Here is a 27,923-nt window from a genome sequence, read left to right on the forward strand (position 1 = left end):
TGCTGTGCAGCCCCGCACTGGCCGGCGTCGCCGTCGAGCAGGACCAGCCCATCGACCTGTCGGTGCGCGGCCGCCCCAAGTGCTGCTCCGATTCCGCACCCAGCTCGCCGCCCTCGGCGGCCGCCGACTGCGACGAGGCGCTCGACAGCACCGACGCCGCCGACCGCCAGCGACGGGACGGTCGGTCGACGCCTCTCGACCTCACCAACAAGAGGGCGGCCGAAGTCCCCCAGTTTGGCTGAGGACCACTTGACCTTCCTACACCAGATGAACTCATATAGGCAACGGTTGAACCACCTCCTCTGCTTGTCCTCAACTGGGCTAAGGAATTGTTTCGGGGTGATCGACCAACGCCTCGCGATCACACCAACAAGAGGGGTACCGAAGTCCCCCAGTTTGGCTGAGGTCCACTTGACAGACCGACACCAGATGAACTCGTATTGGCAGCGGTTGGATTGCCTCCGCTGCTTGTCCTCAACTACGATTAATGAATTGTTTCGGGTTGAACGGTAACGCCTCTCGGCCTCACCAGCAAGAGGGTGGCTGAAGTATCCCAGTTTGGCTGAGAGCCATTTGACCTGTCCGACACCAGATGAACTCACATTGGGAGCGATTGGATTGCCTCGCCTGCTTCTTCTCAGCTACCATCAAGGAATTCTTTCAGGGTGATCGACCAACGTCTCTCGATCTTCCCAAAAAGAGGGTGACCCATTTCCCCTGACCGTCTGACACTACGTGAACTTCTATCTGCAGGGGTTGGATTTGCCTCCTCTGTCTGTCCGCAGTCACGGTGAAGGAGTTATTTTGGGATCGTCAGTCGACTCCTCTCGACCTCACCAACAAGATGACTGCCGAAGACCACTTGAGTGTCTAACGCTACGCAGGCTCATATCTGCAGCGGTCTACTTGTATTCAACTGCGGCTAAGGATTAGTTGTGGAATATTCGTTCCCAGTAAACTCGTAACGATAGTGCATTCGGGCTGGAAGAAACTGGTTCACTTTCTGCTACAGGAAAAAAAAATAAAATAAACTGATGGCATATAACAATTTGAGGAACGGCCTGATACTAGTTTACATATTTTTATGCAAGTGTGCTTCCATATCTGAACTGACAGTACCATAGAGGATGCGAGATCCATCCCTAGTACTGCCAAATATTTTGTGTCGATAAGAGGAGCAGACTGATGTACACCTAGTGAAGACAGTTGAGTAGCTGCAGCTCCCAAAGTGTCATTAGTGGATCACGGAGAGAGTGTTATGCTGGGGAAAAGTTCATTCAGTAGTTTTGTGTGCAGACGTCTTAGAATGAAACAATGACTTCTACACATTTACCTGTTCTCTCGACATGATCATTGATTATTTTGTATGTTGTTACATATGTGCGGATTCACACCATCTTTCAATGCTTATCTTGTAAGTACGAAACTCCAGCTGCATCCAGTTCTATTCTCCCCCTGAAGTTTCAACTGCATAGTGTTTGAATATTATCTGAATCCACTCACTGAATAAAGAGACGTGTAAACATTTAGCAGCCGTAGCTGCAGTTGAAACAAGAAAATGATTATAGCTGCGCAACCGAAATGTCGTTTGAGCAATCATTTCACCGGTAAAACTTGAAGATGCACGATGTGCGCCTATCTGTCGATGCTCAGAATATGTGAAATGCCCCAGCGAAAGACACCATAAGTTTACTAACTAGGTGCCATCTTATGTTAATGATAGAAAGCACCACTTGATACAGGGCTGCAAGTATCTTCTGTTCTCCCGTTTCACAGAAGACTTTAATCCAGACATCTTTCAGAATTGCGAAACAGCATCTCGTACGGGCTGTTCTTACAGTGCACTAGCGAAGTAAACGAAATAACTACGTACTGCATCTTACGTCACCTCCAATTACTTCTAGTACCTTAACGCCATAGATAATCTGATAGGGTACTGCGAAGCTCTGTTTTGAGGTTTCTATGAAGTAATTCGCATCAGCAATAACTAGGCCGAAGGAAGCTACTTTGGGGAGACCACAGCGGCAAGGCGCCAAATGCTTGACAGACGGAAATCGTGCGGACACGATTAGGACTGAATGGCTAGTCTCGTCGCCGTGTCCAAGGGGATGCCTGTTTTCAATTTCATGCGCACTTCATTACGGAGTGCCCTCACCTACCACTAATACTTCTTTAATGGGCAGTGCTGAAAAGCAATCTCCTATCGCGAGGTTAATTTACGAAGCAACTGAGAAAATGAAATTGACTAAAGCTAATGTATTTTAAAGGACCGAATTTATCACGCTTGCCATTTTAAATTAACTCCTTGAGTGGCTCACTTTTATTGGACCGGTAATGACCTGGAACAGGGAGACCATACCTAGCTGTTAATATCATCTCAGTTCCTTTTAATGAAGACATAATACACTTTCGTACAACTCAGTTCATTAGGAAAGCATCACATTCATTTGCATAATGGATCTCTGGTAACGACGTACTCATCTTGCTGGCGATCAGGATTACCAAACCTATAGCATACAGCGCTTGTGGCACTGGAAAACGGGGCCTGCCAAGGAGTGCAAGATGTATGCCGATAATTGGCAGCGATAGCTACGAACGCGCTTTATTTGCGTATCTAAACGGGGATTGCGGAATTCCTTGTGAATCTGCTTTATTTCAGTAGCTACAGATACGCTCTGTTAAGGTTTCCTTGAATGAAGTAGTGAAAACTCGACTGTGCAGATGTTTATTCCTTCCTAATTGAAGGAACGCTTTAAATGGCCAGTTTTTTTATTAAATAGATTACGTTGTCTGCTTCTTTTAGTATTTATCAGCATTACAAAAACTCAAATTAGCAGATATTCTATCTTCATTTTTTTTACGACGAAAACTGAAGCCTCCTTAAAGGATTTTTTTAGGCTTACTACCGCATGTTCTTTACAGGAGGCATATATTTTTGTATGATAATATTACTCGATTTAATGTGTGTTAAGACAATTGTAAATACTTACTTTTGTTGCATATTCTTTAGTATCTTGTTTGCTTTTTTGTAAAATATTATGTATTTTGTTATTATTTAAGTAATTCAGTGGAGCAGATGAGTTTCATAGCGTGCTGATATACGCACTTCGTGCACTGTTCCTTGGGAAACATTTACGTCCACTTTCACTGTTGGAGCTCCAACGTATCAAAACAAGGCCAGTAATCAACAAAAGTATTGTTTCACAATAAAATGTTATTCGTGCTTAAAACTGGTTTTTCGTTTTTATTTTTGATTTGCTTCTTGGTAACATTGTACAGATTTTGAACACACGGTGCCTTGTTTGTCACAAACTATTTTACAGCAGTCTTAAAGGACATCCACTACTCCAGTTGTAGTACGGTGAACAATAGTTTACAGAAACTCTAACGGGAGGCAATCACGAGAATGAACTTACACAACTTTTGATGATATTACAGCTACATGGTGAACCCGGATACATCTGTCACTAGTGGCCGGTGCTGTGCCAGCAGATCCAGTAGAACAAATTTCACTGACTCACAACGCAAATCTTCTAGAATTTGTAACGCTACACAAGCTTCCATACCAAACTCAAATACCACCCATCTGGAAGAAAGGCTAATTCACGAAACACTTTCAGTTTCTAACCGTTGCCCAGCACACAGGAAGATAACTCAATGTCGAAAGCTGTGGAAGTTTACGTCCAAGACACAAAATTAAGGTGAATATACCTACCTTTACAATAACGCAATACATTTATGGTAAAATAAGTCTTAAGTGCTACAACTGGCAAATGGAAGCCGATATAATGAAAAGTATGAATAACATTATTTGTCCTTCAGTGGATTCAAGAATTCTGAGCTATAAATTCAGAAAGCGGCGGTTTGATTTTGCTATCGCAACCACTAGAAATATACGCTTTTGAACAGAAACAACATACAGATACGTAATAGAACTACGACAGTTTTTATCATCTACAGCTTCCTGATGCAGAAAGGAAGTTATTTCTTCATGTCTTAGCACAAGCTCAACCAGCCTGTCCCTTCTTTTTTTCATTGTTTTCCATATATTTTTTTCTTTGTCGGTTCTGTGGAGATCCTACTCGTTTCTTATCTTATCAGTCCATATAATTTTCAACATCCTTGTATACACCACATTCCAAACGCTTGGATTCTTTCCTTGTGTGGTTTTTATACAGCGCATGATACACTACAATACAATGCTGTTCTCCAAACAAATATCCTCAGAAATATCTTCCTCAAAATAAAATCTGTGTTTGATCCTAGTAGTTGTCTTTTGGTCAGAAATGCCATCTTTACCTGTGTAAGTCTGCTATTTATGTCCTCCTTGTCTGCTATTTATGTCCTATCTTGTTTCCAGGATAGTAGAATTCCTTCACTTCATATAATTCCTGGTACACAATGTTAAGTTTATCGCTCATATCGTTTCTGCTACTCTACATAACTTTCGTCTCTCTTTGGTTTACCCTCAGTTCATATCTTATTCTAATGAAACTGTTCATTCTATTGAACTGCTCCTGTAATGTTCTTCACTTTCACCGAGGAGAGCAATGCATCATCGAATCTATCAGTGGCACATTATACTCTTAACTTTATTACCATTCCTGAAATCTTGTTTTACTTTGTCATTGCTTCTTCGATGTACGTACGGAGGATTACAGGTGAAAGAATGGTACTCTATTTTACTCCCTATATCGTTCCCGATTATCCTTTCTTAATTTTACTTCTTGGTATTTGCACATATTGTATATTACCCGTCTCTCCCTATAGATTATACCTATTTTTCTGAGAATTTCGAACATCTTGGACTGTTTTAATCATCGTACGCTTTTTCGAGGTGATCTTTTACGTCTTCCATTACCAATCGCAACGTTAGAACTGCCTCTCTGGTGCATTTATGTTTTCTAAACTCAAACAAATCTTCATCTATTTTTCATTTTTCTGTATATTACTGCTGTCAGCAAATTGGAAGCATGAGCTGTTAGGCTAATTATGCGATAGTTCTCGCACTTCTCTGCTCTTGCTACCTTCGGGATTTTGTGGATGATATGTTTTCGGAAGTCTCATGCTTTATATCCAGTCTCATAGGCTCTACAGACTAACTCGAATAATCGTGTTGTAGTCACTTCCCCCACTGGTTTTAGAATTTCCGAAGGAATGTTGTCTGTCTCTTCTGCCGTATCTGATCGCAAGTCTTCCAAAGATCTGTTAAACTCTAATACTGTATGACCTACGTATTCCATATCGATACCCTTTCTTCTTCTGTCACGCCACCATGCAGTTACTTCCCATCGTAGAGACCTTCAGTGTACTCTTTACACCTAACCGCGTTTAAACCACGGGATTTCCACCGCTTTTAAGTTCACCGAAGGGTGTTTTGACTTTCCTATATGTTGAATCACCCATTGCGGCGACAATTTCTTTTTAGATTTATGCAAATTTATCCTGCAGGCATTTCGCCTTGGTCTCCCTATACATCCTTTTTACTTCATTCCTAAGTGACTTACCCAGCTGTATTCCTATCTTTTTCTTAATATTGCTTCATTCCTCGATCAATTGGTTTCTTCCGTTACCTAGGGTTCTTCGCAATCATCTTCCTTGAACTTATTTTTTCTGTCCATTCCACATCAACTGAATTGATTGTTGGGGTATTAATTATCGAAGTATCTACATCCTTGAAAAACTTTAAAAGCATCTATTCATTCTTCAGTACTTCAGTGTCCCGGCTCTTTGCACATTGGTCCTCTGGTTCTCTCAGAAATAGACATATTTTCAGACTGAAGTATGCGACTTTATAAATGTTTATATTATAATATGTGGCGTCAAGATCACTTTATAATTAGGATATTTATATTACCGGATAACGGCAATTCATTGTCGTTGTCAGATGTGATTAGTCCAGTAACAGCTTCATCACGATTTATAACAATTCTAGTACACTTTGATCATCATGAAGTTGAGTGAAATATGTCAATGAATTATACAGATCGCCGTTACGTAGTAAAGAGAAAAATCAGTTGATGACAATTCAAATATTAACTTTAGATACAAATCCTAACGACGAACAGAAATTATTCCAACACGTAACAACCTTCACCCAAGAGGCGTAATCTTTTACCAGATTAACTGTCAACATTCTGCTCTGTGAGTATGAAAAACTGTTTCTTTAATGCAGTGTTCAAAAGTATACCAACATAATAAATGTAAACCGTATGGAATCATCAACAGTCGTCACATTTGATGTACAAACTTCAGGAGATAAGCGAACATATTCAGTATCTCTTATAATTCTGTCACGCAGTTTTGGGTGAGCTGCACTGGAATTCCAAATAGTATCGTCACTTGAACTCTAAAGTAGGGTTGTATGTGAAAATGGAGCAGGCTGTAGGACAATATCGCCACGATCAGTTCATCGCCGAGGAAATTGAACATTAGTGTGGTCTCTACAGTGCGTGCATGGTTTGCCGTAGTTCTGTCACGTTTAACCCATATGAACCGGCCAATAACTATGTGTATGTGTCCCGGAATGTTTGTGATGACATTTTTCCTTGTTTGTGGTATTACCCTTTGTCGATCTCCGTCTAAGATTAATTAATTGTCCATGACTCACTAATTAGTTCCACCGACTGTTTCATGTAGTTCCTGAAATAATTGTATAAAATATTGTCGCCAAATTAACATTACGTAACGATTCCTTTGAAAGAGTAATCGATAATATTAATCGAAACTGTGTTCGCAGAAGCGTTCCGGATCAAAGGACAACCGTTCTATCGTACTGACAGGGTTGAACAGCCGTGTTGAGGCCACGAATTGATTCCTGAGCTGGAAAATATTTGGGGAGACCTTCCTTCTGATCTCGCAAAGTAATTTGTAAAGATAGGAATCATGGTAGGTTGAAATGGCGCTGAGCACTATGGGACTTAACATCTGCGGTCATCAGTCCCATAGAACTTAGAACTACTTAAACCTAACTAACCTAAGGACATCACACACATCCATGTCCGAGGCAGGATTCGAACCTGCGACCGTAGCGGTCGCGTGGTTCCAGACTGAAGCGCCTAGTACCGCTCGGCCACACGGGCCGGCAATCATGGTAGAACTATATGTTTCGTCTATGACTTTTAGTGTAAGCTATGACGAGGTGAAAGTATAGAATTACGTTAAGCGTGAAAGAAATCAAGGGAAAATAGCACCGAGGTTTTGCCACGCACGTGGAGTGTAACTTCCTACTGAGTGACCTCAGTGGCGCACTGACCCGGTGCCGAAGGTACACACTTATCGTTCTCAGAGATGGCGGCAAGACGAGTCTTCTCGTTAACACTGTCCACCTAAAAGCGATCCGGGTAACAGTACTGTAAGCATAAATGGCATGTAACGTTTTGCAGACAAAACCTGAACCCAGATTGACCTATTAACTTTTTAAATTCCAGCGTTGGAATTCCGACAATATTCATGCCACCTTCGGCTATTTCCGGCTCTGCGGCACACCAGAATCTGATCTACTTGTTAGCTTTGCAACTCACACTTAACTGTTTGGCAGAGGGTTCATAAACCCACTTTCACACTACCTCTACATATACTTCTCACTCCGAAAATGTGGCGGAGGGTATTCCTGGTACCACCAACTGACGCCTCGTTCCCTATTCCACTCGCGATTGTCGGTATGCCCCTGTATTAGCTCTAATTTCTCGAAATTTCTCATCGTACTCATTTCGCGAAATATCTATAGGACGAAGCAGTAAGTCTGACTCTTCCCATAAAAAAAAGCTCTCTAAATTTCGATAATAAACTATGTCTCGAGCGCTCCACTCTCGAAAACCACGTGGGAAAAATTAACACCTCAATCGTTCCAGGAGAGTTCTGATTTTTCTTATTCATTCCAATGACCATTTCTGTATATAAAGGTGATAGTCAACAAAATATAGCGTGAGCCACTTACTATTGCCACCAAGAATAACTCCGAAAGTGTGATAGGAGTTGAAAAGTTTGTGGAACAAAAGTTGCATGGGACAATGGGGGCCATAAAATGAAGTTAGTTTTTTGTTGCTAGGTGGGATCGCTTCAGTGATATGAAGGTCAACTTTATTTTTTTAAATGGGATGCAATAGTTTGGGACTTATTTTCTGATAGCGTCTATCGAAACGAATCCAATGATATGTAACAGTAAGGTCTTTGAATGTCAACGAAGGTAAAAAAAAGTGGCATGAACGTCCATTTACATAAGGTGTTCGAAGTGATGGCCATTGGTATCAATGCAGTGCTGCAGTCATCCTATCATGGATTGAGTGGTATTCTTTACCACTTCAGCATTTACCGAAGCACTTGCTTTGATAATTTTCTCTCGTATATCGTGCAAACGGTTCATATTCGCCGAATACGGCGTATCCATCTAACATGTCACTGACATGTAAACACCATTCGACGGTTTCGCAATGCAACACTAATAGGAACGCTAAGACTAGTCGAATCAAGCGAATGTGAATGATGTATTCCTTCGAAGAACAAGTCGATATGCATCTCATTTACGCAGAATAGGGTTGCTAGTCTGCTTTCGAAGGTCGAGTGGAGATGGTAAGGAGATGGCGAAGATCGCTCGCAGTTTGAGTGTCAAAATCCAATAATTCAACCAAAAAGAACGTTAAACTAAATGGAAAATGATCACAGATGTGTGTCAGAGACTAAATCTCTTTAACAACTGCCTGTTTTAATGCTGTTTTTAATGAACTGTAAAGTAAAAATTTGACTAAACAATGAAATAATGAGTGCTATCGCTGGGACTCTCAAGCTGACTGCGTATCTCTACATTTCCAGAAGGCTTTTGACACCTTTCCTCGCTACTTCGGATTAAAGTGCATGCCTGTGGAGTATAGTGAAAGTTGCGCCAACTGCGTATCATTTCCTGACAGAAGGGCTGTACCTCGCAGCAACTGACGGTAATTCACCTTGCGAAAGGAAGTGTATCTCCGATTCCTCACTGAACTGTTACAGTCACTCTGTTGTTCTCTATCGCTATAAAAGATCTAGGAGAAAATTTCAGCAGATCTTTTAGTCTGTTCGCAGGCCATGCTGCCCTTTACTGTCTATTAAAGTTCTTAGAAGATCAAAACGAATTGCAAGATGGTTTAGACAAGTTACCTGTATGGTTTGAAAAGTTACAATTGATCATAAACAATTAAAAAGAGTGGGGTACTCCACAGCAGTATTAAAGGAATCCCTTAAATTTCGATTAAACGATAAATCACACAAATTTAAAGGTTACCAGTTCAACTAAATACCTAAAGATTACAATTACGAACAACTTAAATCGGAACTGTCATAAAATGTTACGATATTGCAGTGCCTGTGTTGTTAGGAAGAACGGTGCAGTTTACCTTCGGACAAGCGTGTTGTTTGGTCCGAAGAAACACTGCCTGTAATATCGTGGCCGCACTGTTTAGGGCGCCATGTCACAGATTGCGCGGCCTCTCCCGCCGGAGGTTCGACTCCTCCCTCTGGCATGGGTGTATGTGTTGTCCCGAGCATATGTTAGTTTAAGTAGTGTGCAAGTCTAGGGATCGATGACCTCAGCAGTTTGGTCCCTTAGGAATCCGCACAAAAAATGGTTCAAATGGCTCTACGCACTATGGGACTTAACATCCGAGGTCATCAGCCCCCTAGACATAGAACTGCTTAAACCTAACTAACCTAAGGACATCACACACATCCATGCCCGAGGCAGGATTCGAACCTGCAACCGTAGCAGCAGCTCGGTTTCGGACTGTAGCACCTAGAACCACTCGGCCGCACGGCCCGGCAATTCACGTACATTTGAACATTTTGCAATAGATCTTTTATAGGGATAGAGAACAACAGAGTGACTGTAACAGTTCAATGATGAATCGGAGATATCACTCCTGTTTCCGTCGGCACAACTTACACTATACTCCACAGGCATGCACTTTAATCCGAAGTAGCGAGGAAAGGCGTCAAAAGCCTTCTGGAAATGTAGAGACACGCAGTCAACTTGAGATTCCCAGCGATAGCACTCATTATTTCATTGTTTAGTCAAATTTGTACTTTACAGTTCATTAAAAACAAAATTAAAACAGGCAGTTGTTAAAGGTATTTTGTCACTGATGCACATCTGTGGTCTTTGTCCATTTAGTTTAACGTTCGATTTTGTAGAAGTATTGGATTTTGGGACTGAAACTGCGAGCGAGCTTCGCCATCTGCTTACCATCTCTACTCGACCTTCTAAAGTAGACTAGCAACAGACGGCGTCTGCGCCTACCTGTCTTTGAGGACAGAGTCTCACTGTCGTTCAGCTGCCGCCCTGCTCACTTCCATTGCTCCTTAACTTTTGACAGCTCGCAAATCCAAATTTAATATTATTTGTAACAGAAAGACGGAACCATATAGAATGTCTGATTCGCTGTGACGAAACGTATCGAAGAGAGATGTGGCTGTGACGATAACATTGTGAAGGGGCAAGTAGATCCAGTGCTCCGCTAGGACAGACATCTAGAGTTCGACAGCATTTTTATTTTCCGAGTTTTGTGACGTAGATAGTCGTAATTTTCTACACTTTTTTCGAGGGTACGTTAATGAAGTTATATGCTGTCACTCCGGATCGATGTGAAGTCTAACAGAGACTCGCAACTTGAAGAGGCAATGAATGAAGGGGTTACTCTGGATAGCTTAAGTCTGCAGTATAAGTTTCTGAAATCTCTACCCAAAATGAACCAGAGTTCATGAGCTCACCTACATGTTAAGAAACTTGAAACGGAAGTGCAGGGAAGTGCTGAAGTCTCTTCGAATCATCTGATATAAGTTTATGACAGTGCCACCAGTGTGTACGCCTGCATATCATTGCCAGCATGCGTTGGTGCAACAGCAACGTGAAATCGCTGGTGACTGAGGTGAGCCCATTGTCACCCGTCAGCAGCTGGAGCGATTGCGTGCCGCGCATACCCAGGCTGCACAATTAGAATGGTGCGCCGCTGACAATGGTAGCCAGAAGGAGTGCGCAGGGCCAGTGAACCGCGTAGGTCGCGCACGCCGGCTGGTGGCGAGCGTGAGAGCGGAATGCGTGCCACGCCCACCGGCCGCGCCGAGCCGCGCCGCGCCGCGCCGCCCGGCCCACGCGCCGCAGCTCGCGAAAATAATGGTTCCGCTCGCGCTGGAGGTGCCTGCGCTGTCGCTGCTCGGAGTCGCTACTGACGAGGTGAACACGGCAAGTGCCGTAACCTTCGTTCAGCGGAAGAGGAAGCAAAATAAGCAAACACCGATCTCGGCTTATCCGTAAATAGTCGGCTGCTTGTAAGAAAACGAGAGTCAAAGTTTTCGACGTGATTTAGATGCGTTTTAGCGTGTGATAGCCTCAGTCGAAATTATGGCTCAGTGGCTAGCACTGCGACCTCTCACTTCTGCGCCCCATGTTCTAAGCCTGATTATTGTTTTTATTTTATTTTGTTCATTTACCTACTCGTGTGCGCAGAGGGTTACTACACGGATATTTTTTATCAAGTTATGGGATACAAAGGCGTTATACTAATCGTAAAGTTGCAACTGAGTTTCACAATAAGTGTCATACATTGACTATATAAAAATGTGTCTACGGTATTTTCAGGGGTTAAAATATTTTTAGTTATTGTATTTTCAAATTTCATTCTTATATTTTTTCTAGTGTTTATACTGCAGGAATATTTGGTGCATTCCCTTGGATGATACCGATCGTAGAAATAAAGAAATTCTGAACACCACGAGCACAGCACGAAGGCAGATTTGCCACAGTGACATGTCTTCGTCAGAATGTCACTCGAGAAAGAAAAGTTAACATCACTGAAATTTCATGTGTCGGCAATAATTTCACCGGAAATTGCGCATGATGGATCACTGTACCGAAAACTGGCGCTTGCAGTTGATTATGAATCAAGACAGGCAACATAAATGTCAAGGAAAAATTTTCATTAATTTATTTTATTTTTATTTTTTAAATTCATTCACCAGACATACAGTTAGCGGACGAGTAAAGACAATGTTATTTCAACATACATTGGAGAACATTCGTGTAGTAATCTTCTACACACATGTGTAGATATATGAAAAATAAAAACAATAATCTGGTCTCGAACAAAGAGCGCAAAAGTGTGAACACGACTCTGCCCTCTATGCCACCGCTTTTGCTAAACTGTTTACTCCCTAAAAGGCACTCACAGTACCTCGAAAACTTTGACCGTCGTTTTCTCAGAAACGGTCGAGAGTTTTCGGAGAAGCCGTAAAATGTATGTGCTTACATTGACTCATCCCCTACTGTACGAAGTTTATAGAAAACTGGGTTATTATGTCACTTGCCGTGTTTATCTCTTGAGTGATCCAAGCCTTAAAAAACAGGAAACAAAAGAAACAAAAAAATGTGGGCAGGACTCGCACTCTGAGGGTTCTGTACACACTTCTTTACGTATATAGAAAATAATAAATTCGTGTGGATCAGCGACCTGGTGCAAGTCTTCCTGTTGGAGGCCTATGCGGCGTTTTTCATGTCCTTAACCTAACCGGGGAAAGGGGACCTACAATTCAAGGTGCAATCCGGACCCTGTGCTGCTTCTCGCGTCTCCTCACATCACTGAGAGATGAAGGTTTGGTTAAGACACAGACTGAAAAAATTCATAATCCGATCGAGACTGGATCCTTTCGCAGTTTAATTTCTAGCGACATTCACTAGCGCTAGACCACCAGGCGCTTCATATATATCGATAGTTCATTTACAAGTTTTGATGAATGAGTCTGCGAGTATCAAACTATGGCCATATCTTCTGACTGCATTGACTTAGAAGTTTAAGTTTTAAACACTGGCAAGGGGCCGCAGACCTTATTTAGTGGCGCGACCGCAACGGTCGCAGGTTCGAATCCTGCGTCAGGCATGGATGTGTGTGATGTCCTTAGGTTAGTTAGGTTTAAGTAGTTCTAAGTTCTAGGGGACTGATGACCTCAGATGTTAAGTCCCATAGTGACATAAATTTCAACTTGATACCTCTATTCATTCCTGAGAAAAGGGATCTTAACAGTCGTATAGACAGACATACAGACAATCGGACAATCTTAAAGGGTTCCGTTTCTAGAGACTGGGATACGAAACCCTAAAAAGAATTCAACTATGTCGAAAGTTATCTGTCACATTCACATCTTTCAGTACTCACATTATTTAGCCTGTTATTAAATCGCAGGTGCATTGCAAAGATGTATTCCGTACCGCGCTATCGATATATGCAAGAATAACTGCCTTTGGTGCGTTCAGTACCTTGATTTAAGAACACTCTCTGAGTTTCTAGCTCCGCGTGTTGATGAGTTCGAGCGTGGATTGTATCGTGGCCGAATAATGGACAGCGTGTTTGAAAGCGGACACAGTGGGCAGTCTAGCAGGGCGCTAGTATTGAGTGCCGCAGTGCGGTACGATTGATTAAAATTTGAGTACAACTGAACGCAGAGTTTGCTAGCCAATCGCAGATGTTGTGTGGACAACGCGTCCCTATCTTCTGATTGTACTGCATGGCTTAGTTTGGGGACCTTCACGGTATTTTCAGAAATGTAAGGTCTTTTTCTATGCTAAGATATTACACTTGTGTTTTTCGAAAATGAATGATCTTCGAGGCACGGTACGGACTCTGTTCTCCGTTAATCGATCAGAATAGTGGCGTTTTCAAGCTCATCACATCCCTACGCATTGAGCTTCTTTCAAAATTTTTCGAGATGTATAGATCTTCTTTTATTCCAGTACTTAAAATGTTACAGCCTTTTGTACCGTGTGCTTTGTAGATAAATGTTGTGTCATCTTGGCTTAACTACATTTTGGGAGCAATTATAACTTTTTCTGATCAGGTATCTTCAAAGTAATTCGAATTTAGTTATCATAATTTTTCCAGTTATGATGCTTTTTGCTGAGTTGTTCTTTGCAAGGGGAGCTACCCCTTTCTATATACCGTGCGTTTGGCTTACAGCACAGATAGCCACTTTCTCCAGTAGCTTCTACGAGTGACATTACGTTATTCAGTAAATACGGTGACCTGTGTTCTACATCTTTCTATGCATGCTTTTTCAGTTGCTGTTGGTGCTGATGGAGTTCGAATTCATCATTTACTGCAAAGTGTAACTACGTGACATGTTGCATTTGTGAGCCATGATTAGAAACTGGGCCCAGCATGCCCCTTGCACACAATTGAGGCATAAGAACAGTTGCTTACACGTAACTCATATAAATTCAGATGTTTATTGCAGCTTGACAGATTGGCGTAAATCAATTAATTAATTACTGCGCCCTTTATGAAAAAGTTGTGAAAAGTAGGTCCGTCCTGTTCTAGGTCATATTATCTTAATGGTGCTGTCAGATGGCGTTATTATCTAAATTAATGTCTCTGAACTTCGTATAGGATAGAGCGTTTCAATTCAGGGCATATTTAGCATTTATTTTTGCATATAAGCCAGTTACAACAAGGCGTAGAGAGAATTTTTTTCCGTGTTCGCTCACACAATTTTTTTTCAAAAAATTGAGGCTCGAATGGCCTCTTTATTACAAAATTTGGAATGATTTTATGGTGAACAAGGCTCATTCATTGGGCGGCACTGTAGTAGATACGTTTTTGCACCTCGCTACATCCCACAGGGCATCTGCTTTATCTGGGAGCAGGCCCGTCTGCACGCTGATCGCTCCACTCTCATCCGGTTCAAAGTTGCCACAACAACTGCTGTTATACAACAGCAGTATTTTTGAAGAAAACATTCTGACACTAGATTAAAGAGATTCAGAGAAATAAAAGAATGTTGTGGACAGAGATTTCGTTAAAGTCTGACATCTTCCTCACGCAGTACATGTCTTACTGACGGTTGGCTAAACGCGCTCTTCCGGGCTGGGGCAGTTTTCGTCAACCAACTCGACTTCCCTGCTCGTGCTGGATCTTACCTTTCTTCGCCACGATGATGTATTGTTTTCAAACTAGGCACTCAACTGCTGACACACTTGGAATAAGGAGTGATGGAACTTGAATGAAATAAAACACTTAACTTGACCAGTCTTCCTTCCAGCAGGCTTCACAGAACTCTCGCCAAGCTATTGTTCAATCGTAGGAAGTCGCAGCATAACTTGCCATAGATCCCTAGCAGCCTCTCGTTGTAGCCTTACACTCGATTCAGAACCAGGGGTCCAAGGGCAGTTCTGTGGACAATTCTGAGGATTGTGAGCTTCGTTGAAAATCAGTGAGTATCGCCGGTCTTTCAACCTTCGCTATCACGTAGTGGAATGATCCGAGAATGACTGTGAAGCCCAGAAGACAGGCGTTGTTTGATTCAACGTGCGCCACAATTTGCAGCTGGTTGCACTCTTTTCCCTCAGTGGCTGCCGGAATAGCCTCTTTAACACGTTTATTGAGACCCCAAGCACACATAATGAGCGCAAAAAGTGTTCTTCCTTCACATCTCTTGCTGCCATATCCCTAACGGGTACCACTATCTATGGCACGTTTTAACTATCGATGATTAGTGCACAGGACCCCTTTTGCGCTTGTCTCCTCTTGACATGTGACTACAGGTTTCCTAAAAGGTGAAGTGAGTGTTGCTCGCACAGTTTCAGTTTACGTGGAGGGCGGCACCTCGAACTTACTGGGTAGGGGCATGACTGCAGCAATTTTCCGTGCCTCTGTCCTCCCTCTTCAGGGCGACTAGACTTACTATAGACACGCCACTCACAGTCAGGTGGACGAGTAATCATAGGGTCTATACTTCTTTTAGAAGAGACAGTATCCACAGGAGACGATAGCCTGGTTTCGAGGATACGGTCTCCAAAAGATTCAAAAAAAAAAAAATTATATTTAAAATTGACGCTGCAGTACGAGGTTTTTTTTTCGGAGCTCGCAAATGTTCGAAAATACACAATACAGGATGTCCCAGGTGGAAAGATCAGTTTTTCAGGGATGTGACAGAACCGATCATTCGAAGCAAAAAAGCTAGTAAACATGGGCTCGAGAATAGATATCTTAAGAGCTAAGAGAATTTGTTCATCTTCGCTGCTGTGAAACACATATCTTATACTCAACAAGTGCTCATAGCTCTTACGGTATGCATTTTGGAGCCCATATTCATTAAACCTTTTAGTCTTGATTTGGTCCGTACTACCTCCTCCCAAGGTATGGAAAGCAAAGCGCTTGTAGTTGATGAGACTCACAATACGAATGGGCGAATTGCATGGATATTTTACTGATTTTGTGACAAGTTCTGTACTGGCATGTCAAAGATGAACACGGCAGCCTTAGTTTAGCAAAGTCAAAATTACGAAAACTTTGGACCAGGACTAACCATTAAGGCAGAATGACTACAGAGGCGGTCGAGGAGCACACGAGCCACCGAAAAGGTTTCCAATTGAAAGACTTGTACCTGGCCGTTGAGCCACAAGGAATTACTATTAGTATTGTTATTATTTTCCGATGTGAGTTGCTTAGTAAGAAGTACCATCCAGTGTCAGTTGCAAAATGTTGTTCTGCACTCCGGCACAAGCATTCGCATTAAATACTTTTCACTATTTTCTGCAGACTAATTCGTTGCAGCTTGTTGTATTCGACGCTAGCTGCCGCTTGTCAGAATTCCTCTCTGCAAAGAGCGTCATGTATACATATTTTACACACAGTTCAGAGGCAACAGTGTGTGACAAGTAGGGTAAGACAACCTATATAGAACCACCTGAGGACATCGAGATTTTAATAAAAAATTTGAAGAGTGCCAACCGTTGAAAATATGCGCACATAGAAACACATTCATTGTAAACCACAACATGCACGTATTAATTGAACTGAAAAGATATGAAGGACCACAAGAGTATTTGTTTTAAGCATAGACTAGTTCATTTCAGGGATACACTTTCCTAAACTGAAGAATGATGAAAAAAAATATATTAACATTGGTCCCAATCTAGCTCAGTCCTCATGTGATCACTTTGAAGAGAAGTGGGAAGAATTTTGTAATTCAATTAAAAAATATAACAACATTCATTACAATAATATTTCTTCTTCTTTGGTCCCACTCTAGCGCAATAGTGATGTGTCCATTCCCGCCTCTTCATACTGTTCATCTTTCTGGCATAACGTACAAAACCACGAGACTATACCATTCTCCGACACTACCTTGGCGGGAGGTCTTTCTTCGTGCCCTTGTTTACCAGCTTCTTCTTATATGGAGACGAAGTCATATCTGTACGGTGTTTTGTTTTCCTGTTTCTCACTGCTTTCCTTTTTGGACAGCGGAGGTATTTCCTTTGCCTTTATGTAGGCATATTGATGAGAAACGGCATCACTTTCAGTGGACTTTCCTGCATGAACCTCAAGAGGCGCTGCTGTTGCTACTTCGGCTGTAATTCCTGCAGACTTCTGGTGAAACCGTTGCTGAAGTTTCTGCTGTTAACAGGCTAAACTCTAGTAGTTTTTAACCCGTTCACCAGCACTGGCTGCTGTTGCAGCTCCTCCATAAGAATTTCCGAGCATTTCACTTATCTGAAATTAACTAGTAGGCTTCATAGGATGTTCTCTTATTCAAGCGTCACAAGAACAATTGACAAAACCAGAAAAAAAGGCCACATCCAAAGCTTCCTGTCGGTGAGTACCACAGTTCCTGTGAAGTGTTAGAGCCTCTGCACAAAAATCTCATTTGAGATCCAGCCACTTTCTGAGCATGCAAATTTAGTTCCTGGAGGTGTTCCGCTGAGAGCTTAAATTTAAACTGAAGCCCGTTAAATATAAGCAAGAGTGTCACAAACCTCCCAGAAGCACTCATGTAACAAACTGGCATAGCACTGCTTCCTCTTTCGCCTCTTGGTATTCCATGAACTTGATCTTTCCCCTTTCATATTAATATTTCTTGATATTTCTGAACGGTGAAAAGAGCAGTTTTTATCTACGTTTAACGTGATCGTAGGTTCCACTTTATTTTCATAAACAATATTTTATAATGTGTTAAAACATTATCAACTTTCTCCTTACAAAATACACGTGCCCTGGCCATAGATGGTCCCCCTGGTGAGCGTAGTGATATTTCAGGGTGACGAGAGACATGTTGTAATACCACTTGTCACTAGCCATTTTCAACTCCCGGTTTAATCTATGGGGTTGTAGCTTCCGCTATTTCAAACACAAGGCGTCGAAGCTCATGCCTTCTTAGTCAAAAAAAATCTCTCTTCTGACGTTAATAGGTGACTTACCAAGTTTTTTTCTACTACTTCAACAAGTTCAACACTTTTTCCAAAAGACTATTTGTTTTCTACCGCGATAATATTAAATTAAACTGCAGAGGAAGCCAGAGATTGGAATACATCCATGAAATAATTGAGGACGTAGGTTGCAAATGCTACTCCGAGATGAAGAAGTTGACACAGGAGAAGAATTCGTGGCGAGCAGCGTCAAACTAGTCAGAAGACTGACGACTAAACACAAAATAAAAAAATTGGCACCATCAACATACCTTTTCAAAGTGGCGTTCGAAACATTGTATGTGTGGGCTGGACAGTTCAATCCTATATCGCCATGTCTGTAAGCACCTAACGCTCTTTCCATCATCTGTTGCTACCAGGCACCGTATCTTCCGCATTTTGACATTATCTATTAAAACAAGGAAGACTACAGTTAGTATAGACTTCATTGATTACGAAACTTGATCTATTATTTCAATGCTGACGTAATAGTGTTTATCAATATTATTTATTTATAAACAAGCCATGTTTGGTTTGAATTTATTGTCCTAAATTGGACCACTCCACATAAGCAGTCTAATAAAGAAAAATACTGCCTGTCCAATATAGGACAACACACCTCATTTCCACCAACGCTCACAGGTAACAAAGAGTACAGGCACATGGGTAAATATGCTATTATTGTCACTAGTAAGAATTGTTTACAAGTGTGCAGTACAACTTACTCCGTCTGTTGGCCTTACTTTGGAACAAAAAACTGTATTTTACAGACACTCAAAAAAATAAGCACATGTAACAGCACAGCACACGCTCGTAATGTTGTGCCACTTCCTCGCCATAACAAAGAGAGTGCAATCTTTGGTTTTACGCCGCTAGAGAAATCAGCCATCACTCCTAACCAGTTTTTGCTGATCCGTCCAACTTTAACACTGTTACCGCAAGTTCGCGTCTAGTATAATGCTCAATTGCAATCTAGCGTTATCCTCTGGAAGGAATTTTGAATTCTTTGACCGTGTTTTAACCTAATGGGCAGAGAGTATCGAACACTATTTTCATTTCTATGGCAAGTAATAGAAAGACTAAGAGTTTTGGAGATAATGAAAGTAATAAAATGCACACAAATGAAATCGTCGACAGTCGCCAGCCTAGTTAGGCATAATACTTTGAAACATTGAGTTTAAAGAAAAATGAACATGAATTGCTGAAGTGACTTTCGTTAATGCTCCTTTTAAATAGTGCAATGGATATACGCAACTAACGAACGAACGACGTCGTGGTTAGCAGTAGATAGCTTTTACACAAACCAGCAAGCATAGAGAACAAAATAATACTTCACCCATAGTAATAATAGTTACTATCGCAATCATTAATTCATTCAGTCGTAATTCAACATTAAGATGTTACTAAAGACACACCGGACTGAAATTGGGCATGGAGAGAGTTCTGATTTCAGCTAACACATACATATCACAAATGAAATTAAATAATCCTACACTTATTATGCCTTCATCATTAGCAATGTCACAGATTTCTTTTAATAGCAACGAAAAACCCAATTATCTTTCAGTCTGAGAATAGATTACTGTGGGGACCCATAAACTGTTACTCCCTCTACGTGCCAACTCTGTAATTATTTCAGAGACAACTGCATTACACTAATGTTGATTTCTAATCCCACCTGAATTTGTTTATATTTCAGTACTATACAGCAATTTACTCAATTGAAATTTTCAAATAAAACTTCAGAAATTATTTTCTAGTAATAGTCACAACAAAGTTAAGTTCCATGAAAGTTCAAATTATGTGCCTCCTTCAATACGTGTGAAGTAGGTGTTTTAACCTAGCGCCATTTATACACTTCAGCACTGAAACTTTGGCACATTCCAAGTAGAAACAAATCACTGATTACGCAGAAACAGGATACTCGGCCTTTTGCACGTTTAGGATAGGACCCTGCATAGGTTTCATGATCAGGGCAATTTCAAAGTTCAAAGACATATTATTATCACTGAAATTATTATTGAAAAAACACACACAAATGTACTGGTCCATACTAAAATACATATCTGATTTCCTGAAGTTAGCGGAGCAGCGGTGCAATAGTGGTGAAAAGCACGTGGCGGTTATCTGGTCTCACCTCTTGCAGTTTAAGGCTCTTTTTAAAATTTTTCTTGGTGACGTAGTAATTATTTTAGAACAATTCCATAATACAAGAGCACCATATTACAGCTGAAACAACATCCGAGGCGATTTCAACACAAATCAGCTTCCAAATGCCTCACGTGGCACCTAGGGTGTTGGCTGTACAACTGCTGGCCACTGACTGCGTAATGTGCTCTCTCTCATGCCGCACAGATTGACCGCCAAATCCACCTTTTATCGTGCGCCAAGCCCCTTCCGTAGCGGAGGGGGTTCCCTACACCTCTTCCTTTATATAATTCAACTTCTCTATGTATGAACCAATATTCGAAGAACAATTTCTCTTTTACAAGCATACATATTTTAGGAAGTTTCATTATTTTTAAACATTATTAAATCTTTACAATATATACATCATAAACGTCCACTTTCCTTCTGACAATTCGAAGATCTTAACTAGTACAGATCAATTACTCCATAGTTACATACACATAATAAGACTGTATGACCTCCTTGCTATCGATAATGGTGGCATTTTTTTATACTGCTGGTATTCTTTCCTACAGTAACGCGTCGCTTAATATGTCTGTTAGGTAAAGTACAATTTGTGGAGCAGCGTTTTTGATCGTTTCCGACTTAAAACCGTCTGGGCCAGGGCCCTTCCTATTTTCTAGTTTTCTGATTGCCAAGGCAACCTCTTCAAGAGCAAAAGAGGCAGTGAGTCTGCTATTCGCATATGGTTCAGTTAGTAGTTTACGTAAGTTTGTATGTTGTCGGTTGTCACAGTACAGTCTTCATCGGGAAGGAGTTTACTCAAAAAGAACTGAGAAGAGCATCTCCAACATTTTGTGAACATACCACCCGGTTTCTTTTTTTTTAAGCGTTGGCAGTACTGTTGGGGGTCTTGCTATGCTCTGTTTGTATCTTAAAAGGTAACTCTAAAATGTTCTTTTATGTGTTGGTCTTCACAAATCTGTTCCAGTGTTTTCTTCTGGTCTTTTGGAGCTCGTTTTTGTATCGTTGTTTGGCATCTAAGCAATCTTGTAGTCTAATGGTTCTTTCCTGAGCTGTCTTAGATTTTTGGCAGTAGCGTCGTTTGTCTCGTCCTTTTTCTTCTCGGTCTTATTAATGTGGTCGAACATGGCACTAGTTGTTTTTGTGTGGTTTATGTTGAGGAATTGCTTGCTTTTGTGCTTGTGCTAGAATATTTATTATGATGTCTTCTCGGCAATAGATACTGCCTTGAACTGTGTTTAGAGGTGAGTTCTCCGTTATCCGTTTCAGTTTATTTCAGCCTGCATTGTTTAAGAGTGGTCGTTTCTTTAGTGTACTGTGTATGTTTGTGTTACTAGTTCCCGTGTGTATTAGTGTTGCATTGTGGTCACTTTGTATTGCGTTGTCTAAAACTCTCCAGTCTGTAATGTGTGTAATGGACGTAGTGTTTGCAAGTAAGATGTCTATATTACTTTTATTTCCCATGTTATTGCAGTAGGTCGGTGGCTGACCAGGTTTATTTCGAAAAAATAGATTGTGTTCTTATTTTACGTCCATTATTATGTTTATTTTTTCATCCATTCTATCTGCGTGCCAAAGAGTTGAGTGTGCAGTGATGTCTGCTAGAATCATCAGTCGTTTTCCAGTTGCAACTCGTGCTATGTCTTTTATTCCGTCTGCAAAAGGTTCTACGTAAAATGAGTATTGTGCATATGTTTAGGATATTATCCAAGTATCGTTCCCTACTGTTATCTCAGCTGTTGCAAAGTGTTTCGAACAGAACTGTGTGATTAGTTTAGCTGTGATTTTTATGTTATATGCTATGATTATTGTCTTGATGTCCCGTCTTTCGTTTATCGTCATACAGCGTTTTGCAAGATCAGGTATTGCCATTACGTAAGTTCTTGAAGACACACTACATCAACATCTACTTCTTCCACAAGCTTCAAAAGCACTTTAACTACATGGCACTTTTATATAATTTAACTATAAGAAAATCACCATGGCAGTCTAGTAAATACTAAACATCTAGGACCGATCAGCGTGTGGTCAAAATATAGTCGTCCATCTACCCTTACGATGCATGTGTATACATTGTCGAAGTAGATTCCTTCATTCCTCCTAGCACATACCTTTCCCAATACCTGCAAGAGTCCTTTTCTGTCTGTCGGTATATTATCAGATCGTAGGATCATTCGGTGAGTTTGCTCTTTCGTAGGGTAACATGCACTGAAGAGCCAAAGAAACTGGTATACCCGCCTAATATCGTGTAGAGCCCCCTAGAGCAAGCAGAAGTGCCGCAACGCGAAGTGGCATGAACTTGACTAATGTCTGAAGTAGTGCTGGAAGGAGTTAACACCGTGAATCCTGCAGGGCTGTCCACAAATTCCTAAGAGTAAAAGTGGGCGGAGATCACTTCTGAACAGCACCTTGCAAGGCATCCCAGATATCCTCAATAATGTTCATGTCTGGGGAGTTTGGTGGCCAGTGGAGGCGTTTAAACTCAAAAGAGTGTTCCTGGAGCCACTCTGTACTTATTCTGGATGTGTGGGCTGTCGCATTATCCTGCTCGAATTGCCCAGGGCCGTCGGAATGCACAATGGACATCAATGGATGCAGGTGATCATACAGTATGCTTACATACGTGTCACCTGTCGGAGTAGTATCTGGGCGTATCAGGGGGCCCCATATCACTCCAATTGCACACACCCCACAGCATTACAGAGCCTGCACCAGCTTTAACAGTCCCATGTTGACATGCAGGGTCCATGGATTCATGCACCGTACAAGTCCTTCGCTTGATGCAGTTTGAAATGAGAATCGTCCGACCAGGCAACATGTTTACTGTCATCAACAGTCCAAGATCGATGTTGACGGACCTAGGCGAGGCTTAAAGCTTTGTGTCGTGCAGTCATCAAGGGTAAACGAGTGGTCCTTCGGCTCCCGTTCTTGCAGGATCTTTTTCTGGCCGCAGCGATGTCGGAGATTGATCTTTTACTTGATTCATGATGTTCGCGGTGCCGGTACACTCGTGAAAAGGTCGTACGGGAAAATTGCCACTTCATCGCTACCTCGGGGATGCTGTGTCCCATCGCTCGTGCGCCCACTATAACGCCACGTTCAGACTCATTTAAACCTTGATAACGTGCCATTGTAGCAGCAGTAACCGATCTAACAACTGTGCCAGACATTTGTCTTATATAGGCGTTGCCGACCGCAGCGCCGTATTCCGCCTGTTTACATATCTCTGTAATTGAATACGCACGTCTATACCAGTTTCTTTGGTGCTTCAGTGTATATTGTCTCCGTCTTGTTGATTTAATCTCGTTATTAATCTAAGTGCAACTTGGAATTATCTCTATCTTCTAGTCTACTAAATTGCACGTTATTCTCTATGTTACTTTGGTCTATTGTTTGTTGTTTTATGTTGTCCGTTACATTTTTATTTGTTTCCTTTAATTCTGTGTGTTGTCTGCGTTGTGGCGTTTTATTCTGTGTGGTGGTCTGTTTTGGTGAGACTTGTTGTGCATTTTCTGCCTATGTTGTCCTTGTTTTGTCTTCTATGGTTCTATCTGTGCCTGCAAGCGCACGTCCTTGATCATGAACACGTTCCTTGCCTTGTTCGTCAGTACCTAGCATTGTTTTTCTTTTTGTTTCTTTTGAGGAAAAGCTGACGTCCTCAGCTTTTTATTTTCTGCTCGCAGGATGTGCATCGGCGACCTTGGATATTCCGCGGGTACAGAAACACGGACAGCGAGACACGAAAATGCCACATCCACTGTGGGACGTCCTCCGCTGGACGTAAACGGCGCGCGCGTGTCGGAACGTTGTCGTGTGCTGTTCCTGCCCTCGGTTGCGACAGTGCACATGGCGACGTACTCGTCGCCATCTGTCGGACGGACCGGCAAGAAGATGGTACTTAATCCTGAAATGTGGCGCAGTCGAGAATAATGGCGCCGACTTTTATCGGCGGCAGTAAAACAATTTGCACCACTGCGGTCTAAAGACGGAGTCGGGATTAGTGCAGTGCGCGGTATTTACGAGCTCGGCGGCGTGCTGAGACGGCGGTCACTATATCAGTTTCGAAACGGCCGCCCGCGGAATGCGGGCGCAACAAAAGCGGAGAGCGCATCATCGCACTGCGGCCGCGGTAAAGAGTACTGCACGACTTCACGGAACGGGAAAGCTGGCTGCCTAACCAGGTTGTGCTGTGCGCACCTGTCCGTACGTGGGGACGCACACGACTAGCCGACGCGACGGACGGCTCAGGCTGAAAAAAAAGGCTAAAAAGGCCGAGGGGAGAAAATGACAACTCAATGGAGTGGTTGCGGGGATACAAGAAAACTAGCTCCGCTATAACCGCGTTGTAACGACGTAAATGGATTAGTCTAGATTTCCGTCTCGCTCCTTTCTCCGCCGATGAGAAACGCTGTATTACTCTACGGATCATGTATCCATATGCAAGTAAGTGACTTCGCCGAGACAAATTCAATAACGTCTTAAAGTACGCCGAACCTAGTCTGGGACTATATAAGGGTCAAAGTGGAGTTACTCGAAGGCGACACGGACATACCTGTAAAAGGACAGAACTCGCTACTCGTATGCGGCGGCGGCCTTCGTCACTGCGTGTTCTGGTGTCCCATAATTCCCCACTTCACAGACGGTGGCCGCCTATAAATGAGGTGCGCCGGCCAGCTGCGGAGGGTCTCGATGACGACGCTGCGAGGGATGGGCGACATACTGCGAGCAGTCGCTTTTTTCGCCCTTCTCTTGTGAAGAGCCTCCAAACGCTGCAAGCACAATTAATTAGGTGTTCTTAATGTTAATTCTACAATCATTCAATGTAACTGGTATCTGGGGGCAGCAGCATACACACACACACACTCACTATATACAGGGTGGTCAGAAAATGTGTGAAATGCTTGTAGGGATGTTGCAGGGCAGGTTGTACTGAGATATAAATGTTAAGAAAGAAATTCGATACGTTGCTCCGTTTCCGAGTTATTTAGCATAGAATTTAGCCAATCGGGGCGTCGCGCGCTCGCATTCAAGCGGCCTGCCAGGGTCGGTGTTTCCCAACGAGTGCTCTGTCTCGTTAGCTGAAACTTGAATTTACGCGCGCGACGATCTGATTGGCTAACTTCAATGCTAAATAACTCGGAAACGGCGCGACGTATCGAATTTCTTTCTCAACATTTATGTCTCAGTACAACCTGCCCTGTAACATCCCTACAAGCATTTCACACATTTTCTGACCACCCTGTATATACAGGGTGTCCCATTTATCTGGACCGCCATAAATAACTGTTTGTCCAGATTCTAATTGCAAAATGTTTTAAGCAAATGCTCTTTAGCTGTCGGGGGGACATCAATCAGCATGACTGCCTTCGTTGTAGCTTTGTTTCTTACAGAGATATGAACAGCGGCATGACTTTTTTAAATGGCACCCTGTATTTATTATTCTGTAATTCATTTCCTCTCCTAAAGACCAAAAATTATCACAGTGTACCATTTGTTGTGGGTTGGCAGGAGAGCCAACACCGGTTTCGAGAGGAAGCCGAAAAGCACGCGTTTTAGCTCACGCAGGCTGGCGTGAGGTCTGAAACAGGTCAAGGAAATGAGACTAGCAAAAAACGTACGTAGCTGCTGGAATGCTTAACTTAAATCCATAAATGGTGAACGTCGATCTTGACGGCACATGTTTTACAGCATCAATAGTAACTGGTAATGCCACCTTGCTAGGTCGTAGCAAATGACGTAGCTGAAGGCTATGCTAACTATCGTCTCGGCAAATGAGAGCGTATTTTGTCAGTGAACCATCGCTAGCAAAGTCGGCTGTACAACTGGGGCGAGTGCTAAGAAGTCTCTCTAGACCTGCCGTGTGGCGGCGCTCGGTCTGCAATCACTGATAGTGGCGACACTCGGGTCCGACGTATACTAACGGACCGCGGCCGATTTAAAGGCTACCACCTAGCAAGTGTGGTGTCTGGCGGTGACACCACACCATCACTGAAACATACCGTTATTAATTACATAACACAACACTGGCGTTGACGCTCTCCGCGCTTAGCCCAGGAGACTCGGGGTAATGGAACACATCCACGTGCTGACGTTGACGGAGGACAAATGTAAACAGAAGTGGAATGCACACCCGTCATTCCGTCAACCATCGTCAGTTGAAGAGTTGTGTGAGTAGAATGTACACCAACGAAGAGAAGGTAGAAATGCTACTCATCTACGAGGAATGTAAGTTAGCAGAACAGTAATTGCAATTCTTTTTCCATATGTACGGGTACATTTAGTATAGTAGTTTAGTCCTTTTAAATACAGTTGTGTAAAGTAGGCATACAGTAAATGCTGCCCTTCCTAAAAACTGCATCGACATAACATTTCTTTTATTGTTGTTGTTGAAGGTAGGCGCAGTGCTACGCAGGCAGCGGAACTGTACAGAGAGCGATATCCTGACAAGAACCCACCTTCCCGACAGTTGTTTTCTCGCCTTGTTGCGACGCTTCAGGAAACGGGAAGTTCAACCCCCGACAACGCAATCGTCGTAGCACTCGCACAGACGAAGCTGCCTAAGTAACTGTTCTCGCTTCCATTGCTATGAATCCACATGTGAGCACACGACAGCTTGAACACGAGATTGGCATTCCTAAAACCAGTGTACGTCGTATTCGTACACGTCACCGGTTCCATCCTTACCATGTATACCTACGTCAAGAATTGTATGGGAATGATTTCCAGAATCGTGTACAGTACTGTCTGTGGGCACAGCAGCAAATCCTCGCCAATCCGAACTTCTTCTCCAAGGTTTTATTTACCGATGAATGTTCCTTATCAAACAAAGGACAGGTAAACACAAGAAACATGCATTATTGGTCCAGCGACAACCCACGATGGCTTAGACAGGTGGAACATCAGCGTCAACGGAGAGTTAACGTCTGGTGTGGGATGCTTGGTACTACAATTATTGGCCCTTACTTCATCAATGGTAGTGTAAACGGCACAGCGTATGTCAACTTCCTAAGACGAATTCTTCCTCCTCTTCTGGATGAAGTGCAGCTAAGAACCAGAATGCTTATGTGGCATCAACACGATGGATGTTCAGCACATAATGCCTTGTGTGCACGTCGTATTCTGAGCCGAAGGTGTACTGCCAGATGGATTGGTCGAGGATGAACAGTTACTTGGCCTGTTAGGTCTCCTGATTTAAATCCTCTGAACTCCTTTCTTTGGGGATGCACTAAAGACGTTGTCTATCGCGATATTCCAACAACTCCACAGGACATGCAGGAACGTGTCGTGCTTGCTTGTAATTCTCTTCAGCAGCAACACTGGAAGTAGTAAATAATTCTTTCATTCAACGAGTTCACCATTGTATCGGTGTCGAGGGCCACCACTCTGATCACCTTTGAATGTTCTTCTCCTGGAAAATGGTACGGGGGAGTCAAAGTCAATTTTGTGTTATGTTTTTACTTGGTTTTCATTTGTTTTCTGACAACTCCAACATGTGGACAAGTTTGTGATCCCAGGGTCAAAGTCAATGTTGTTATGTAAGTAATAACGTTGTGTTTCAGTGAATAGT

At 42.4% G+C, this 27,923-nt stretch overlaps 1 protein-coding gene across 1 annotated transcript in view; it reads left to right on the forward strand.

Moving 5' to 3' along the window:
- The window catches only part of LOC126474576 (protein embryonic gonad-like), a 170,923-nt gene extending 167,693 nt beyond the window's left edge, over positions 1 to 3,230 (forward strand). The window contains exon 5 of the mRNA XM_050102051.1: positions 11 to 3,230. Coding sequence (XP_049958008.1) covers positions 11 to 242 — 232 coding nt within the window. The 3' untranslated portion in view covers positions 243 to 3,230. The remainder of the gene's footprint in view (positions 1 to 10) is intronic.
- The last annotated feature ends 24,693 nt before the right edge of the window (positions 3,231 to 27,923 follow it).

This window comes from Schistocerca serialis, chromosome 4 (genome assembly GCF_023864345.2).
Source record: "Schistocerca serialis cubense isolate TAMUIC-IGC-003099 chromosome 4, iqSchSeri2.2, whole genome shotgun sequence".
In the NCBI taxonomy this organism is placed as follows: Eukaryota; Metazoa; Arthropoda; class Insecta; order Orthoptera; family Acrididae; genus Schistocerca; species Schistocerca serialis.